This window comes from Tinamus guttatus, unplaced genomic scaffold (genome assembly GCF_059628265.1).
Source record: "Tinamus guttatus ecotype Peru unplaced genomic scaffold, ASM5962826v1 Tinamus_guttatus_pri_ptg000125l, whole genome shotgun sequence".
NCBI classification, from domain to species: Eukaryota; Metazoa; Chordata; class Aves; order Tinamiformes; family Tinamidae; genus Tinamus; species Tinamus guttatus.
This window is the reverse complement of record NW_028288659.1, coordinates 1154306-1172887: the sequence shown is the minus strand read 5'-3', so window position 1 is coordinate 1172887 and position 18582 is coordinate 1154306. Positions and strand designations below refer to the sequence as shown.

Below are 18582 nucleotides of genomic sequence, written 5' to 3'. Positions count from 1 at the left end.
TCTGGAGATACTCAGGTGACTGAAACCATGACAGTTGAAAATAATGGAATATTCCAGAGTACTTTGAGGAGCTTTCAAGTATGTACTTGGAACCTAAAGAGTCAGGGTAAATGCATGACTTCCATTATGTGGCACTACATGAAATCATAATATGTTATATTTTTATGTATTTTGGACATCAGGATACCAATTCTTTATCAGTAGATTTTGGTCAGATATTGAACTGGAAAACCGATTAGTGTTTTCTTTGGTAATGTCAAGTTCTTTAAACAAAGAGCATAGTAAAGAGAAATAGTTCCAGCTAAGGAAGCATAAAAATTCTGTAGTGTAAAATTGATCTTTTCAGCTGAAAGACAACAGATTCAAGTTGTATAGATTTTTTTAAAATGGCAAATATAGTAGAAAAAACAAGAGTTTTATTTTTAAGGTAGCTGGTACTGTAGCTTACTCGCCTGCACAGTTATTGAAGATTTACACGATTTACAGTCAAGCTTGCTCAAGGCATGATGCAACAACTACATTTGTTTCATATCTTCATTCGTCTTGTTGCTAGAGTGTACTCCTTTTGGGAATTTAAATGACCATCTTATACAAATGGACAAACCAGCTTTTTGAATCCAAGATATTTTCCCTATCTTAAAAGAGGCAAGGTAGAGACACACAAGAGCTTTGCTAGATACATCAGTGAGAAATAAGATTAAGTCAAACAAATGATCCCTGTATGGGTCAACAGTCATCAGCAGTTTGGTCAGCAGCTGTCAAGACTGATTAAACTGAAGCAGCACAAAGCAACCTGCAAGTCCTATAGAAACATAGTAACCATGTTAAAGACTGCCCAAGGCCAAGCTTATTAAAGTTTAAAGGTAGAGGTAGTCACTCTCAATTTAAGAAATCCAAAATACTGACACTGGAATGATAAAAGTCATACTAAATGAAAACTGGAGCACACACAGTTGTAAGTGTAAGGGACAGCCTGGTTAGGCATAATATAGCTCACTTGTTGACTAGTGCCTATGCAGATAGCATAGGAGCAAAATAACCAGGTAGTCATCAGTACTTTAAAGTAGATACACATCTGCAACTTGATTTTGAGCAATGCAAGCTGAGCTTCTTTATCTCATCACTGCACTAGCCTTGCACTTAGTATGAGAATCTACCACATCCCTCTATTAATGAGGAGGGAGAGTTGACCTGAAACCTAGGAAAAAGCTTAGGAAAAGACCCTAATTCAGTACTGAATATACTCCAACTCTTGTTTTTTTTTTTATCATCAGTATTTGAAGTCAAAATTAGCATCTTCAAAAATATAAAGTATAGGTTTAATAAATAATGGTTAAATCTCAACCTTTCCTGTGGAGTGGCAAAGGTCCAGGCCCCAAAAGTTTTATCCCAAGCTTCCCATGTCAGAGCTTGCCAAAGGAATCAAAACATGCTTTCAGTGTGATCAACCTCCAAAAAAAGCATCACTGTAAAATCTAAGCTTGGAATAAAAATCAAGAGCTTAATGCCAGTATCTTTAGGAAGTCATGCCAGTAAACCTGCTTTGACATCTGTATGGTAAACAAGGGTAAATTGTTTCAAGTTGTGAAATGTGGGGCATGTTTCCTACCAAGGAGGAGGAGCTTTAATTCCTTGTCACTTTTAGAAGTAGCTAAGCTGCTTTTAACTGTGAGTGGTTCTAGTTTATCTTTGGACATACTGGTCAGACCTTTACCTCAGTAAGCTCTAAGTGTACAGTAATCCTAGCGCAGTGATACATAGCCCTTACACTGGTTAAGTTTTAAGGATAGACAGAGGTAGTGATCTACTGACCTCTTACCACTTCACACACCTTTTAAGCACTGTAAAGCTTTATAAAAAGACAGCTTAAACAAGTACATTCATGGTAAGAACATCTCAGTTATATGGACAGAAAGGTCATGAGATCGCTAAAGACCGATCATAGCCTCTAAGAAAAGGATTTCATGAACACAAATGCTACAGAGTGCAGAAGCACTTGAGCAGAGGCCTTCAACTGCACCTCCATAGTTCTCAGCAGTTGTAATCAGGTTGTAACAACTTGCATGGCTTCTGCTCCTCCATAAGGTTTCATGACATGTGGTTCACAAAAGTCAGTTTTACTAGTGAAATATGTATATAGGAATACTCTAGGGCTTGCTCACACTGTAACTAGTTGGAAGTTTAAGAATTTCAAGTTACACAACTGAAGAGAAATCAACATGATAAATCTAACTCTTGATTAAGTTTCACAGGATGTATATTTAAAATTGGTACTCTTAATGAAGTGTATAGAGTATCCCTAATTTCTTGACTAGCAGATAAAAATGAAGCAGATATTTCTTTCTTCATCAAAATGAATTCAACTTACTTGAAAGCTACAAACAAGAACCAAACAGCAGCCTCACTTCAATTATACCATTTACCCTAAAGTATTGAAACTTATGACTAGGTGCTATAAGGAAATGCATGCATGTCCCACAACAGGAGTTAACTCAGTTTCTTTTGAAATATTATTTTGCAAATAAAGACAACTAGCAAGATTAATACTAAAATGCATATTAACTTGTTTTATTGAGGCACAACAAGGCATTGTGAATAGCCCATACTTGAGGCAATCAATAGTGTAGTAAGCTGGACATTAATACAGTTTAGGGTAAGTGCAAACAATATACATTCACAGCTTTACTAGCAAGGCTACATCACAACTGATAAAGTGCCAAATTAGTGCTGATTCAGTACCCCAACTCCATGATTTCACCTTGCACAACAGAACCATCATTTCCCCCAATAATGGAACCACTTATCTTCTATAAAGTCAGTAGTAAGTGCAAAGCTAGTCCCACCCCCCCCTCCACCAAGGTGTTTGGAGCAGCTTTTTTGTAAACATTGCACTGGATTTCAGTCCTGATAAAGGAGGTATCCCGAAAAGGTAGAATATTTCCAGCTACTTCCATAGATGGCTCCCCGGTGCAGACGCAACCAGATCTGGTCTCCCTGAAACAGCTGCAGGACTGCATGGTTACTGGCTGTTTCGTGATCAGGAGCCCCATCGTTTGCGTATGCTGACACTAGGACCTCTTCATTCTTCATGAGATTCACATACAGGGGAACGTTTACAGCCAGCTTCAGCATGTGGAAGATGAAGACATAAGTACCATTCACTGGACAATTGAACCTACCAAGCTGGATATCGAAAGTTTCTCCAAGGTTGTTCAACAGCAGATCAAACACAATAGGCTGGTCTAGAGTCCCAGGGGCCAAGTTAGATGTTCTAGCAGCAGAGAAGGCAACTCTCATCTGCTGGGGGAGGGGATAGACGTGCACAGGTAGGATGGTGGCAGCTTGGCTTGTCACAGGCATATCCACAGGAGTGATGCTGCGGGAGTCTCCCTGGCCAGAGTCTCCACTGTTAAAGGTCTCATTGTCTCGTTCTGGGCTGCTCACTTGAGAGGAATCACTCCACCCTGCTGTTAGAGATCAGCAGCAATGGTAAATAAGTCTTGTAATAAAAGGATAACCTTAAATCTGCACGCCTATTGAGATAAACAGCAGCTATACAAGGACTGCTTTATGGTCTTGTGGCTGCAGTAAGCTGTCAAAGAAAGTCTGAGAACAAGATTTTGAAGACAATTTACCTTCACAGCACTTGCATTCAAGCAAGAGAGACCATAGTTTGACCAATGACTTCATACATATATGACAGGACAAAACAGTAGCTAGCAACAGTATTTGCTGCTTGCATATATGGCTATAAAAAGTATGTGCTAACTTCTAGCTCGACAAGAAAACAGTCATTTCTGAAGACCAAATAATTACACATGACTGGTCCTTTGAAAAGAAGCCAAAAGCAACATTGGCAATGCCCTATATGTACTTCCTAGCCAGTTTATTCCTGACAAACTCAGGAAGGTACCATTTGTCAGAGAACTAACCTGGAAATCACCAGACTAAGAATAGTGAAGTCAAATTCACTTCTATGATACACTGACACTTTAAGAACAGTCCTCAAACGTGTACCTTGCTCAGTTCACTCTGTATTAAGCTTGAGGTGTTTGGTAGCTGTGATACTACACTGTTCTTGTTACTGTACTAATAGAACTTCAGCATCTGCTGCCCCCAAGCAGAGAGCTGAGCAACTGGGAAGCTGATGTTAACCTTACCTCTGGAATTTGCTCGAGGACCACTGGTTATTCCACCTCGCTTATAGCACTGCTGGTAATTAACATCCTAGAACAAAATATTAACAGATAGCTATGAGCAAATTGCAAACAAATGGTTACCAAATAAACAGTATGTTCTCATTCAAACCCTTAAATAGAAGATGATTAAGTTGAGAATTAGGATGTTAAGCATTTATTTACAGAAAACACTTTACAACTACTCATGATATTGAAGAGCTATCCAGACCCTGGCAGGATCACATCAGTTTAATTGTTCCCTCAGTTCAGCTGTTTTAACATTGCCTTAAATCCCAGGCCTTTTCAAGTTATTATTTTATATAGAAGAATACACTTCAAGATCCTCATCCAGCAGGAAGTAGGCTCTTACCATCTAGCTCTCCCTTTTGCATTATACACACAATTCAAAAGCTTACAGATTAGCCTGAACCTAGAGCCAGGTGTTTAAGTCACCAGCAGAAAGAAGTTTGAACACCCTATAAAAACAGCCCCAACAGAAGCACATTACACTTTGATAAACCCAGCAAGGCAGAAGCTTGAAAACATCAATTTGAAAGATATAGACAGCCAAGACTATGAAATATCTACTACTGCTTCTCAGAACTTGTTACTGCACTTCACAGTACCTTCCTCCCAAAAGGGCACAACTTCATAGATGTGATAGAGCAAGGTCATTCTCAGGACTCTCCCCAGATTAGGTTTTACAAGCTAATACTGGACATTACGAATCATGCAAGTCTGTTGTAAATAACTCTTAAGTTAGCTAATGTTCCCTATGAAACATGCTATATAACTATTCTCATACTGCAGGAAAAGATTTATTCAAGGTGACTTGTCTGCACTGCATTGAAGGGCTTTTCTGGAAACATAATGAAATGTGAGCAAGTATGTAAGCTCCTGTTACAGAATGCTGCATCTTTTCAGCAATAAAGGGAAATGCATTGCACAAATACAGCCCCCTTACCTCTTAAGGTCTAGCACATACCTTTTTAAACAAACAAAAAGATTAGCCAGGATCCCACTAAAGGCTAGCACAACCACAACAGTAGTCCTTTTCTTTTGTAAACTACGAGTACTAATCAACATTAGAAGCACTGTAACATTTTAAGCACAAGTCTCAAAGTGTGGATTTCTACCCAAGTGTAATGAATACTAGAAGTTTAGTGTTCAAACCAATGCAAAAAAGTCTATTCCATCTGCTTAGGTGAAGAGCAAAGACTAGCACATAAGCAGATTCCCACATTTAGAAGAATGAGGGTATGAGAGCACATGGTTAGGAAATTGCCGATCATCCTGCAGTCGGCCAGGGCGTTAGAGTTTCAGCAGGGTTAGGCCCAACAGGCTTTGGTTTGTAACAAAGCACCTGTTGGATGAATGAGAAATTACTGGAACAGATCTAACAGGCTGCCGAAGGGAAAAAACCACGCATGCAAAACTTGTGTTTAAATATTATAAGTTGCGCATCTCATCTAAAGTCTATCTTTAAGGAAAACTTTAAATAGCCAAAACAGCATAATTCTGGTCCAAATCTAGTTGATTCAGCAATAACAATCTACACAAGTAAAACAGAAGTTCAACAGTAGAGGTCAGGAAGACACATCTATTCAAGCAAATTTATCATACATCATACTAAAACTAAGAGTTAACCTGAACAGTTGAAATTTCAGCACTTTTTAAAAATGCACTTCACAGGTTAAGGTAACAAATAGCTTAATAGCTATTCTGATCTACATGAGTAATACACCTTGCAAGACTAATTCATCCAATAGCAACAGAATTACCTTAAAATAGTTTATAGTAGTCCAGAGATTTCCATCTCAAAAGAAAAAAAAAAAAAAAAACACCTGTGTGCCATTCAAAGGTGGAAGCAAAATTCCACATCATCTATACCAAGCAGCAAATCTATTCTTAACAAGTAAGTAGGTTTGATGGGTATATTAGGACTACCATAAACTCTCCGTATTCAGTCCTCTTGACAGTATCTTGGCAACTCAGGCCCAGTCATGCACATTATCAGCACAGCTCAACAGAAGTCCACAGTATTACCATTTGATGCAAAATATCCATTTATTGTCAGAAGCACTAAGTCCCAGTATACACTAGCCAATTAATAGTTTGTCACTGATGCATGGTGTGCAACGCTGATATAGCAGGACGCTGCAAGAGTCCACAAGCCCAGCATCTTCTATAAGTCATCCAAGCAACTCAAAACACTGTAGAGAACTAGTCTAAAATGTTAACAAACTGAAGAGACAAGCTGCATCTGTAGAGCAGATGCATCTGCAGGAGCACAACTAGATATAAGACCTATTCCAAAGATGAGATCCATCAAGGAAAGGGGCTTAGGACTCAAATCTATAAGCAGCAGTTGGAGCAGTGAACTCTGCCACCTCAGAATGCCACAGTTTGAGGCAAGCAAGAATATTCCTTAGGAACTCAAAGGAAGTTCCTGCAGGACTTGATATGTGTTATATGACCAAAGTATTATTGCCAGCCACTTCACTGATGCAACACCATCATTTCACTGTTTCCTGCAGGTACTACAGAACCAAAGTAGGAACCCAGTCTCCCATAGGGAAAAAACACCATATTTGTCAGGAATGAAAATTACCGCCTCAAGTGTTTTGCAAGAGCTCATGAAATTGAGGCCTACAGCTTTTCAAGGACTTGATACTGAAGGTACAGACTTTAGCTTTGCCTTTTGCCATAACCACTTTTAGAATCCCATAAATTCTAAACTACAGAGGATATCATGATATCACATTGGCTTCTTCCAGTTCTTCTCTTCTCATACCCAACTACACCTTCACCCCTTTGAAGCCAAAACATCACCAAAGATTTGCTGGCATAGCCTAAACTCCTATCAGGTAGCTCAGGGTAAGCCAGATAAGCATTATAGGTTTGCTTCAACCCCTGTAATGCCCATTGCTGAGACATTGCCTGTTAACTGATGGGAAATAGCAGTTTAAGCTCTCTTGTTTTAGCTTTTCTTGGAGAAAGATGCACACACATTGCAGAGAAGTATAAAAATCCCATTTAAATGACACCTAAGACTTAGCCAAGGCTTTATGCACAGGAATACATTAAACCACTGAATTCCACTTTCACTATTCAAAAGGTAGTTCAGCAGCTAAGGGGTAGTTATTGAAATACACAAGCAGCAGCAATCAGGTTTAAGTGGTCTTAGATATGACCAATTCAGGAATTAAGCCATATCAGTCACAGTTCTTTCTGCACTAAACTCATTTACCTATTCCAACCAGCTTTTACACTGCTCTTATCTTGCCATCTCTGACAAGATTCCTTAACTTGACTCTCAGCATCTTCTGTACCGTGTTTGTTAAAAAGCCTACCCAAAACAATGTTCCCATTGTACTTACCCTCTGAGAATATGGCATTCCAGGATAGTCTCTACCAGGGAACTGCAGCTGGCCATAATTGCCATTAGTTATTGAAGGTGAGCCTCTGTAAGCATCAAAGCCTGTTCAAATAAAGTAGAATATTTAATATTTTTGAATGATCTAGTTTAGAAGTACAGAACAACCATAACTGTCATCCTGGCAGTTATCTATGTTATGTAGCTCCATATTTATTCCTTCTTTCAGAATTTAAAAACAGGGCCCATCACTACTATAAAGAGTGTGTTTCACTCTGGTGGCTACCCAGAACTATCCACTTGGCATACATTAGAGTTAAAGAATTAGAAGTATTAACATTGAATCTTAACAGTTGCCTGTTTGGTATTAATGGAATATTCCAGAGCAGCTGAAACTTTCCAGATGCAGAAAGAATGGTTTTGACAGAATTAATACATCATCTGGCTATTACAGATGCTTATGTATAGGTGCTTAGGTACCACCATATTCATCCTTTTTACTAGATGTCTACCAAACTGGATCTGAAAGCAACTTTGTACAATTAACTAAAATCTTAACTGCTGATAAATTAGGACTACATAAGCTTCTAGGGGTATATATTCCTAGAAGACATTAAGCAGTGCCAGCCTAATAACAGAAACTACCTCTGCAGGTGCACTGCAGTGGAGTAGGCTGCAGTTAAACAGATAAGGTAATATCTGCTGAAATCAATATCTACTGAAGCTTTCCTATCAGCTAAAACAGCAACTGATTTACCACAACCAAGCATTACTTCTCTTGAAGCTCTTCAGTTGTTATTAATCCTGAAAGGCTCTCAGTTACTAGGAATCTCTTCCCGCATCCCCATTTCTGCCACTACTATTAAAGCCACTAGTGCTGAACAAAGAACATCTTCCTTCAGAAAGAAGCAGACACATGGAAAGGAAATACCTGCCCAGAATTTAGTGAGTCAAGATAAAGGCCAGGAGAAAGGGCAGAAAGGATAAGGAGTTGAGAAGAGCAAACAGATTAACAAGCAAAACAGTCTATATAATTGTGATTTATCAGCCTATCCATGAAAAAATCTGTTTTCGTAACTCAAAGGGTTATGAAGTTGCTCCATCTGTTAATCTCTATACTTTCTGTTTGCGGTTATGAATAAATTAACACAAAGCCCACAAAGGAAAGGCCTTTTCATGTATTAATACAAGAAATAAGGAAACCATATAGAAAGTCTAAATTCAATACCATGTTGTGTTAAGGTATGTCCTATTGTTACTACATTAGAATTTTCTTTCAAGATAGTAGTAAATAAAGCACATACCTTTGTATCCACCAGGGGAACGATAGGAATTGGCCAGTGATCTTCCACCTCTGGCAGACCCTCTAACAGACCCACGACTGTTAAGGTAAGGCTGAGGCGGTCTGGGAATAACATTAGTCTGTGCTGGATAAAAGGCAAGGCTACCATTGCTAACAGGAACAGCTCCATCAGGTTGGTAACTAACTGCTCAAAACAGAAAAGCACAAATTTAGAGTTTATTAAACTGTAGTATATTACTACACCTAGAAGTTAAAGCAGCATTAGGAATGTAAACTGGATAAAGCTGCTCTGAATTTCCCATTCTTAAGCCTGTCATACTCCCCTCTTTGCTTTGTAGATTTGAATGATCCTTACAAAGTGCACTAGAGGCTAAAGAATTTCAGCTGCCACTGAGTCCTTAACATATCTAACAAGCTTTAGTTGCTTAGTTCAAAGCAACTTGTTACAGTATCAAGAAAATAGTAAAGCTAGAATAAAATGAAGCAAGCTTTGGTGAGAAATTCACTGAGAAGCAGTACTGCTCTACCAACAAGATCTGAATGTTTTATTTCATGATCTAGATCTTGATCTTAGATCAAGATCCTTCATCACAAGGAAACAAACTCAGGAGTAATGACCAAACAGCTACCAAAAGCTAGATACAAATTTAGCCCACTCTAAGGGCATATTCCTCCAACAGGTGACTAAGCCATTCAATCTTAATTAAGAGATGCAGCAGCATTCAAAATTGCTTTCCACTCCAGTTGGTTATGTGGTTAGGTCTGAAGAGACATTGTAACCATAAATGCTCTCAGTGTCAGGCTTTATACCAATTCAGAAGCTTAAAAAATCCCAAAGGACAACTAAAGTCCTTTCTGAGATTTAAGCAGAACTACTGCACAACATGATTAAGTCATGGAGATTTTTGTTTAGAAGCTGTAGAAGGCTACTGATCACATCCAGGAGTCTGATGAAGAGGAGCATTAAGATAAACCAGCCCTGCTGGGCTGCTATACTTGTTCTTTGGTACTCTTACTCTTGGAAGATCTCATCAACTTCATACAATATCAACTCACTGGCAAGGTAATTACTATTAAGCAACCTTTACAAGAGAAGCAGAGTATACTGGAACTGACTGGATGCCTTCATGCATTCAGATTCCTGTTTCTCATTTTTCACCCTGGAATCTGTTTCAGACAGACTCAGAAGTCATTGTCAACTACACAAACTCCCCCAGTATCAATATCTGAAATGACAAGCAGGTCTGGTTGTGTTGAATAGTGTAGTTCAGTTCCAAAGTGAGTATTTCATCAACTCTTCAATTTCAAAGTTGTTTGGCTTGAATAAATGTCACTGCATGCTTTCCCCCATGCTCCTGGAAACTGACCTGTATTGGGTAACACAGGCAATCCTGTCTGTACAGCTGATATAGAAGTTGTCATTTATTCAAGTTCACATACCATACTGTCAACTAGGTTGTGGCATGGTCTAACTCTAATGTTAACAGACATTGCTTAAGCAAGTCAGGAATTAAGAATTTCACTGAATTAGAGGAACCACCATAAACTCATGCCATAAGTCAATGAATTAAATAAGGTCATTCAGGTTATAGGATTATTAAATGCTGTTGGAAATACACACAAGAATTTCTCACCTGAAGATAGAGATTCTTGTGAAAGAGATGTCTGTTCTGCAACATGAGAAGACTGCAGCTGGCACTGAGGAGGAGTCTGCGTACTTGCTGTAGAGAAACTCTGATTATATCCTGCAGAATATGAAGAATCCTCTTTAATTTCCTGGTCTTTACGTGGAGGCAGCGGTGCATTCACTTTGAATACCTACAAGAGAAAAATGCTTAACATTGCCAGCTGGAGTCTATCTACAGCTAATACTTATGTTCTGGTTTAAATGCATATGCCTAGAGCAGTTTCTAGAAGACCACCTGTTTCTTAAGATGAACAGAGAACTAGAAAGGGAGGTTTACACTGCATCAATAGTCTTAAAAGTTTATTCATAGTTAATTAACCCAATACCCTAGAGATGTATGTTGGCTGATCATAGCCTCCATAGTCCATCAACAGAAAAGCTACTTGGTAAAAAGTTTTGCTTCCATGCTAAAGCCACTTACATGCTCAATGACTACCTGTCCTACTGCTTTTTATCTAAAGCTAGGACAACTTGTACTGAGATTATATGAGGTTTGGGAAGAAGGTTGGTCTCTATCCATGTATTGGATGCTAGCCTAACTCTGCCATCCACTGAGACATCCTCACCAACAAGTGCAGAAATTAACATGTAATAGTTTGTTTAGAAAAATCACTCTGCCATAAGACTGAAGAATACAGTAGAATCAGGCTGGTATTAGCCACATGTGCACTATTTGTAGCAAGATTTGTATTTAGATCATGACATGCTTATCTGATAAAGCAGGTCCCCAGAAATGCTCTGGTTTCCTTGAATACAGGATGCTGCTCCAGAAACATTATAGAACAAATGACTTAAGCCAGGCATATTTTTAGTCTAGCCTTGTTAGCTAAAGATGCTACAGCACTTAATGGTCTTTGGTATATGCATGCCTAAACACCACAAGGAACACAAACCTCAAGCTGTGACTTAATTAGCATTTAGTTTCTTCTAACTAGTTATTCTAGTAATGACTTTAAAAAATGGATGCAACTTAGAAGAAACTCCCCAACGCTAGTAGTCTTATGCAGAAAGTGTATCCAAATTGCATGCCTGAGGGGAGATCTCCATAGCTATTGTCTTTCTGTAGTTGTAGGAAGAGTAGAAGCATCACGAATAGCTATTTATTACTGACTACTAAATTAGATGAAGTTCTAGACATACATAACAGCTTTTCAAAATATAGAAATTTTAGCTAGAAGAGCCACACACACACCCCCACTCCACCCCCAGGATAGGAAAGGGGGCCATGAACAGCTACTATATGGAGACTCATTCCAACAAGGTCAGAAAGGGCTTGTACCTCAAATTGCTAGATGGCAGGAAAACAGTAGTAATAGTGAATGCCCTGAAGACATACTGATATATGCAAAATGCTGTAGACTTTGTAAAGTCTTCCCTAGAGCTCTACTACTGACTGCTTTATTAGCCAGGATAATGACTTGGATGCTTGCTTATAAAAGACATGCTTCCTATGATTCCAGTAGGATACAAGTGATTTAAACTGCAACAAGATGAGTACAGGCTATAGAAAGCTTTACAGCACTAGAGACATAGAAGAACTTAAGGATCCCACATTTCTCTGAAGTCTATTACTTGATGTTTACATACAAGTACAGCAAATTACCTTGAAGCATACCTACACATTGATTTACTCTGCATCTGACTTCTGCCTGTTAATTCCTTGAGGATACTAAATTATCTTAATATTAGGCATTGAACTAGCCAGGGACCAAAGGAGAATCTCTGTTCTCTGCAATGAGCTGTTCTAAGTTCTGAAGGCAAAAGAGAAACAAAGTACTAAATTGTTTTGATATTAACATCAAAATGACTTAAGTTCTGTACCATATTATGGACAGTCAACATCTAAGTATTAAGACTAAATTATGGACATGCTTATGAATCATTTGTGTCAAGTCACATACTTACAGTCTGCATGGCCTGAAAGGGAGCTGCTGTTATTGTGACAGAGCTGCTACTTGCTGGAGGAGACTGAAAAGTTTGCCCTGATGGTACTGGTGACATGGAGGTGCTTGAAGTAGGCAATGGTGACTGTGGCTCACTTGAGAGGGGAACTGGTGCCTGAGGGAAGAACAAAAAATTGTAATAAAAGGTCACCTGATAGTTATCAGGCAGCAACAGAAGCAGTTAATTTGCTCTAAAGCCTGGACTGTCCAAAGTCAGCAGTTTCTACAGGATGACATTTGGACATAGCAGAGCTACAAAATAGCTTTTGCTTACAGTTTCAAATCTTGCTGTGCATCCTCAGCAATCAGTAATTCTATTGCAGTCTCTGCTGATTAAGTGAAATGTGCCTATGCACTGCTATACATACCACTCACTAATAATTTCACCATAGACACATTAGGGTATTTTCCCCACAACTAATGAACTATGGAGTGCTTTATCCAATTTGTTAGAAGACAATTCATTCTAGGTAAGAAGTGACTTCTGCCTCTTTCTAAAGAAACTCATGACTGCTTTCGGAGTTTTTTGTTTTTCTTCCCTCCAATTTATTAAGTTACAGCTCAGACTAGAAGAGCTCAGTCTTCCAAACACAATATTAACCTGCATTAAGGTTTATCTATGCAAGTGGCAAAAAAAAAAAAATAAGTGTTTGTCTCAGGTATAAGCATATTGCAGGAACCACAGTCCTAAAGAACCAGTATAGATCTCTGTACAATTTAACAACCAATATTATAATAGTAATAGTACAATATCAACTCTACTTGTATTACTCTATCCCGCCATATCATTAATACCTGGCCTGCAAGTTCCTGGGGATGGCTCACCTGGGCAATTTCAATCTTTTTGGGCATCAAGGGCTCAGACATACGAGAGCTTGTCTGATACAGTGGCTGGGAAGTATATTTCTCCGTCTCCTGAGGAAGTGATGTTGGTGCCTGAAAGAAGCCATACATATGCTAGCTGTTACATGAAGCATTGCAGAAAGCCCAGTTCTACTAAGGCTATAACATTACTAGTCTATGACTTGGAGCAGGTAGATTTTTCAGAGATCAAAGCAAACACGGTAGGTTCCAAGAATGCCAGTCAGTTTGGCTAAATGCTTCAAGTAATTGGCTTTAGATTATCTTTCCTACAATACAAGTTTTACAATTGGCCTTTTGAAATCAGATATTCTAATAACTTGAGTGACTCAAGCAGTTTAGTGAAGTCTGACACACTGCCTCACTGATTTAAATCAAAACATGCCCAATATTAAGCTTCTGACAAGTTTAACAAGGTTTCAGAGAGACCTAAATAGGCAATCTCTGCAAAATCTAGATGTTGTTCAACTGGCACCTATAATGGTGGTTTTGCAGAGTTGCTTATATACTTAGAAACCTTAGATAAGCCTTAGGGCTAAAGACTACCAACCTTGTTCTTACCATCACATGGTATTTCAGGCAGACCTGCCTTTACATACTGGGAGGGGGCAGTGTCAGCCTGGAATGCATCCCTTTAGGTCTGTGCAATCTTCCTGCTGCTTGTGGAAGAGTAAGCTATCACACCTAAAAAACTAAGCCACCAGAGAGGGACCAGGCACAAGAAACCTGAATTCCAATATTAAACTGGTAAAAACTGGCATTTAATCAAGAGTCCTATACTACAGCACAGCAAAGTTGAACCCCCACTGACACATTAAGTTTGAAATGATGGAAACTGTCAAGAACTATGTCAAAAAGTAGCGACATAGCATGGTCTTGACAAGTGTAGAGTTGGCTACATGTAGGATTTACTCCTACTCCTTAATATATTGTACAGCCTACTGAGCGTACACACTAACAAAAAACACCAGAAAAATGCATGAACATTTCCTACACAGGACTAGAAATTCTAGTGGGGAAGACCACACTGCTTTCCTGAACATATTTAGCAAGAGTTCTTCAGTCAAACAGTTCTGTCATAGCATAAATTGAAACGGTATCTTCAGCTGTAAAGAAATGCATGCCAGCTGCAGTGTTTCTTTAGCTCAGACTGCTTGAGAGCAGTCTTACACAGCTTAGACAAAATTAATCTTACGACAGTATAAAATACACGCCTCTATGTTGTCATTAGAGGGGATGTTTTGTGCTAACCAAATCAAGCATGTGTGTTCCTCGGGGTACATGTCAACACCACTTTCCACCCTGCAACTTTCATCCCACAGCCTTCCTATTTCACAACCCTCATGTGCTACAGAAGTGCATGAGTGCAACAATTCACCTATTCTGAATCATTATAGGACATACTGTCACTTCTGCTCTGACCTGTGCATTGTCCCAGTATGGTTTAGGGGATGTCTCAGTACAACATTCAGTTTGGGATGGCCATCTCAAACCTGAGTGCCAGCAAACTACAGGCAATTTTACCTGCGGTGTCTGTGGTGTTGCCAAATCTTCGGTTTCAGAGCCGGACAGTGTATGATCAGCAGATGCTAGGGAAGTATTTGAGCCATGCAAAGCCACAGGAGAAGCAGCAGCCTTAGAAGAGAAACCTGAGATAAGACTTTTTGAAATACTGTCTGGAATATCTCCTTGAGACTTGCACTTCAAGTAAGTGAGCAGAGTCTGCAAGTCAGAATGACAAGCTGTGTGTTTTTGCCGGTCTTCACATTTCTTAGGAATTCTTATCACTGGCAAGTAAACCTATTCAAAAGCCAGTGTAGTAAGACATGAGCATCCTTAAACAGCTGTGGCTGAAAGTGAACCTTAAGTTTGAGATTTAAGCTAAAGTGAAACATGAGCAAAATTTAAGTGGGGTGTGCAAAGCAGCACCTTTCCCTGCACATCAACATTAGCTATGACTTGACTACACAGGTTAAATATTAAGACTACTTCAGAACATCTCCATACTGTTTTGCTTCAAGAATTTTGAAAGTTTACTACCTATGAAAAATTACTCATGAAAAAATGCCATCAACATCAAATCAACATCTGAACGATCTTACACTTGCAAGCTACCAAAATTCAAATTATGTTGAAAGATTAATAAGAAGAGACAGTTGAGAAACTAAATCTGTTCCAGTGAGTAATTTCCAATAATTCTCAGGCTACCACTTGACCTCTTCAGGAGAGCCTTAATGTTTACTTACTTGGAGTGGCTGTTGAAGAAAATCACTTTGACTTGGCAGTTTTTGTTCTTTTGAAGCTATAAAAGAATAATCAATTAGCCAAGCTACAAAACATTTGCTCTTAAGTTCAAAAAACTATCTATAATTTCAACATGAACTTTTTGAAAACAAGGATGTATACTATCTTTGGTCTATGCAATGGAGGTGTTCATGCTTTATTCAGCATCATTAAATGTATACATTTGAAAATCAGCTCTTCAAAAAGTGGTAGTTGAGTGACAATTAAGGTAGATACTTTCTAAATAAAACAAGGAGCAACTGAACACTTAACTGGTTATGTCTATTTTACAGCTTTATTAAGTCCTACATGAGCAGTTTCATAGAAAATTTGAACTAGGTAACTGCACTTCATCCTGAGCTCATTTCTTGAGCTACATCTATTTATGCTACATCTGGACATTTGTTACTCGAGCATGGCATGGCCATTCTGCACCTGGGTATCTCAGGTCCATATGCCAGGGGTTATATAAAAACTACATTTCCAGACAAATGAATCAACTTAGACTGTCACCAGCAGGTGAGAGTGTCTTAAGCCATTCTATATCAGACATCAGTATTGCTTATTAAACAAACTGCTTTCCCCCTCTGGCCTAGTACTCTACAGCCCAAGCCAAACTAGGTATTCTCAAAAGCTTACATACAGTTAATACTTATGTTATTACCTACCTACAGGACTACTTGCTGGAGTAACTGAAGCTTGTTGAGATGAACCAATGGCACTTGGTGAAGCTTTATCAAAATCCAGAAGGGACTCCTTAAAAGGAAAAGGATCATCAGCTGGGGAAAATATTAAATTCCAGATACAGATTAAACCTCCTAATTTGAAAAGATGCTATTAAGTACAGGTAGATGCATTTATTCCCTGTGCACAGTGCATGTGTGCTCTCTCAGCACATTTTTTTCTGGTAGGTGTCAAAGATTTGTGCTGTTACATAAGTGGGGAAGTGACACATACTTGCATGAAGTTATAAGTCCCTTGTATCTGAGTCATCAGATCTTGAAGCTTTTCCCTTCTTAGTACTGGATCTTTTGGAAGAGTGGAAGTAGAGCAAAATTCTGCAGCTGGCTGATGCACGGGTTTAGGCACCTAACAATACAAAAACAGTATTAAAAAATACTGGAAGACAGACAAGCTGCATTATCCAACACAGTCCCAGAGCAGGTTAGAGATGTCTGACACCACAAAGAATTTTGTGCACTTACTGACATTTTCCAAATCAAGCTTTCACTTCATAAACAGCTTACTTGGGCCACAACTAGAAACAACCACAGAATTAACTCATTTTATTTTTCCTAATAACCAAGTACCCTAAGGCAGTAAGTTTTCTGCATTTAGTGCTGAATTAAGCACATCCATTCAAAGAAACCCACATTTAAGTTGAGGGCCAGGACAAAACTTAAAGCTGTACTACCCAAGGTTTAATACATGCTTCTTCCCTGCAGGCCCTGAGCTAGTAAGTACAGATTTATTATTATTATTACTACTACGATGGCATTTCCAGAGTTTGAGGAAAGCACACCTAGGATATATTGCAGGCAAGTTACCTAGCATTTCATTCAAGTGCTTGCATTTAGGAGCCAGATACCCTGAATGCACCAGCTCCTCCAAGAAATTACATTAAAGTTTGAGATTTGTCATACCTACAGCTGTGCCCCTCATGTCAGCCTATTGTGTTCACAAGTACAGGCTTCTCTGAATACTTCAGGTGGTCCTTAAGAGCTCATCTCAACTGATTCTCACTTAGTAAGGACAAAATTTCAGAGAACAAGCAGAAAGTCAAGATAGGCTCCTTAAAGAAGCCCTGTTACTTGCAGAGTGACAATAACAAACTGCTTTCTAAATAGTCTTAACATGTATTGAGTAAACTGGGGGGAAGCAGACTTTTTTTAAAAAACTACAACTTAGATGATTCTGTAAAGGCTCATTGCTCTTCTGCTTGTCTCTGCAGCTAGAGGCAAATCAGAAACCCAAGAGCTGCATTATACGATCAGCTGGCCCAAGTGCTGATGCTCACAGGAACAGGTCCTCACACCATGTGGAAAGCAGAGGCACACTGATCCAATAGGAGGTTGTGACTTTAAAACACCGTACTAAGTCACTACAAAATATGGCAAAAGGCTATACATGTCATAGCATTCTGACTATCAAGCTAGATTCCAAGCAAGTTGAAATGCTCTAGCTGGCCAGTTTTAGGCTAACAAGCTCAGAAATGCATCACTCCTGCATTTCTTCAACAGTTATCTGAAACTAGTTGCTGGCATTTGCAGAAATTCCTCTAACATGCACAGGAGGCTGGGAAGGTTTAGGGAATTTCAAAGCATAATCTGGGTACATGCATTAACTCTGAATAAGACCACTTCCAATGTGGCATACATGATAACTACATGTTGAGCTGTGAGAAATTTGGCTCTTTTATTCTAGAGCAAGGGTAATACAAAGCTACACCAAGTATATCCTTTTAATTAGGATTTCTTATCACAGGAGTTTTTTTTACTGACTGTACACAAGTTTATCTTGCTGCAAAGCTTCCTAGAGTAACAAGCAGCAACTAAAGCCTTTAGGGATCCAAACCCAGGACAGAAGTAATATTCTTATTTAATCATAATTTCCTCAGTTAATTATGAGTTAAGTGAATAACAAGTCCATCACTTCAGTAGCCCTCCCTTGTAAACACAAATAATCTGAAAACACTAGTCATCATAAGCCTATTATGCAACCTACTTGATAACAAAGGGTAGTGAAGAAAGATTTAAGTTACCACACACATTCTGCAGTTGGAACTGCTAGCAGAAGAAGCTTGTGCATGTACTATTTTGTTATAGTCATCTCCTTCCCCGGGTACCCTTGGCATTGTGCTGTACACCATTATGCTCATAGCTCTATCCTAACTGGAAAAGGCATCGAGGCTTGTGTGTACCATGCTAGGGCATTAAGCCTGCACTGAAACA

General features: G+C 38.9%; 1 protein-coding gene across 2 annotated transcripts in view; it reads right to left on the bottom strand.

Annotated features, from left to right (window-relative positions):
• Nucleotides 1–2547: 2547 nt before the first annotated feature.
• The window catches only part of CAPRIN2 (caprin family member 2), a 34815-nt gene continuing 18780 nt past the window's right edge, over nucleotides 2548–18582 (bottom strand). For both annotated transcript variants that reach the window (XM_088521551.1, XM_010212472.2), the window contains 11 exons: nucleotides 16589–16720; nucleotides 16300–16387; nucleotides 15595–15650; nucleotides 14873–14983; nucleotides 13313–13423; nucleotides 12450–12602; nucleotides 10492–10675; nucleotides 8859–9041; nucleotides 7559–7659; nucleotides 4161–4227; nucleotides 2548–3467 (listed from right to left, as the gene is read on the bottom strand). In XM_088521551.1, coding sequence (XP_088377677.1) covers nucleotides 2899–3467; nucleotides 4161–4227; nucleotides 7559–7659; nucleotides 8859–9041; nucleotides 10492–10675; nucleotides 12450–12602; nucleotides 13313–13423; nucleotides 14873–14983; nucleotides 15595–15650; nucleotides 16300–16387; nucleotides 16589–16720 — 1755 coding nt within the window. In that variant the 3' untranslated portion in view covers nucleotides 2548–2898. The remainder of the gene's footprint in view (nucleotides 3468–4160; nucleotides 4228–7558; nucleotides 7660–8858; nucleotides 9042–10491; nucleotides 10676–12449; nucleotides 12603–13312; nucleotides 13424–14872; nucleotides 14984–15594; nucleotides 15651–16299; nucleotides 16388–16588; nucleotides 16721–18582) is intronic.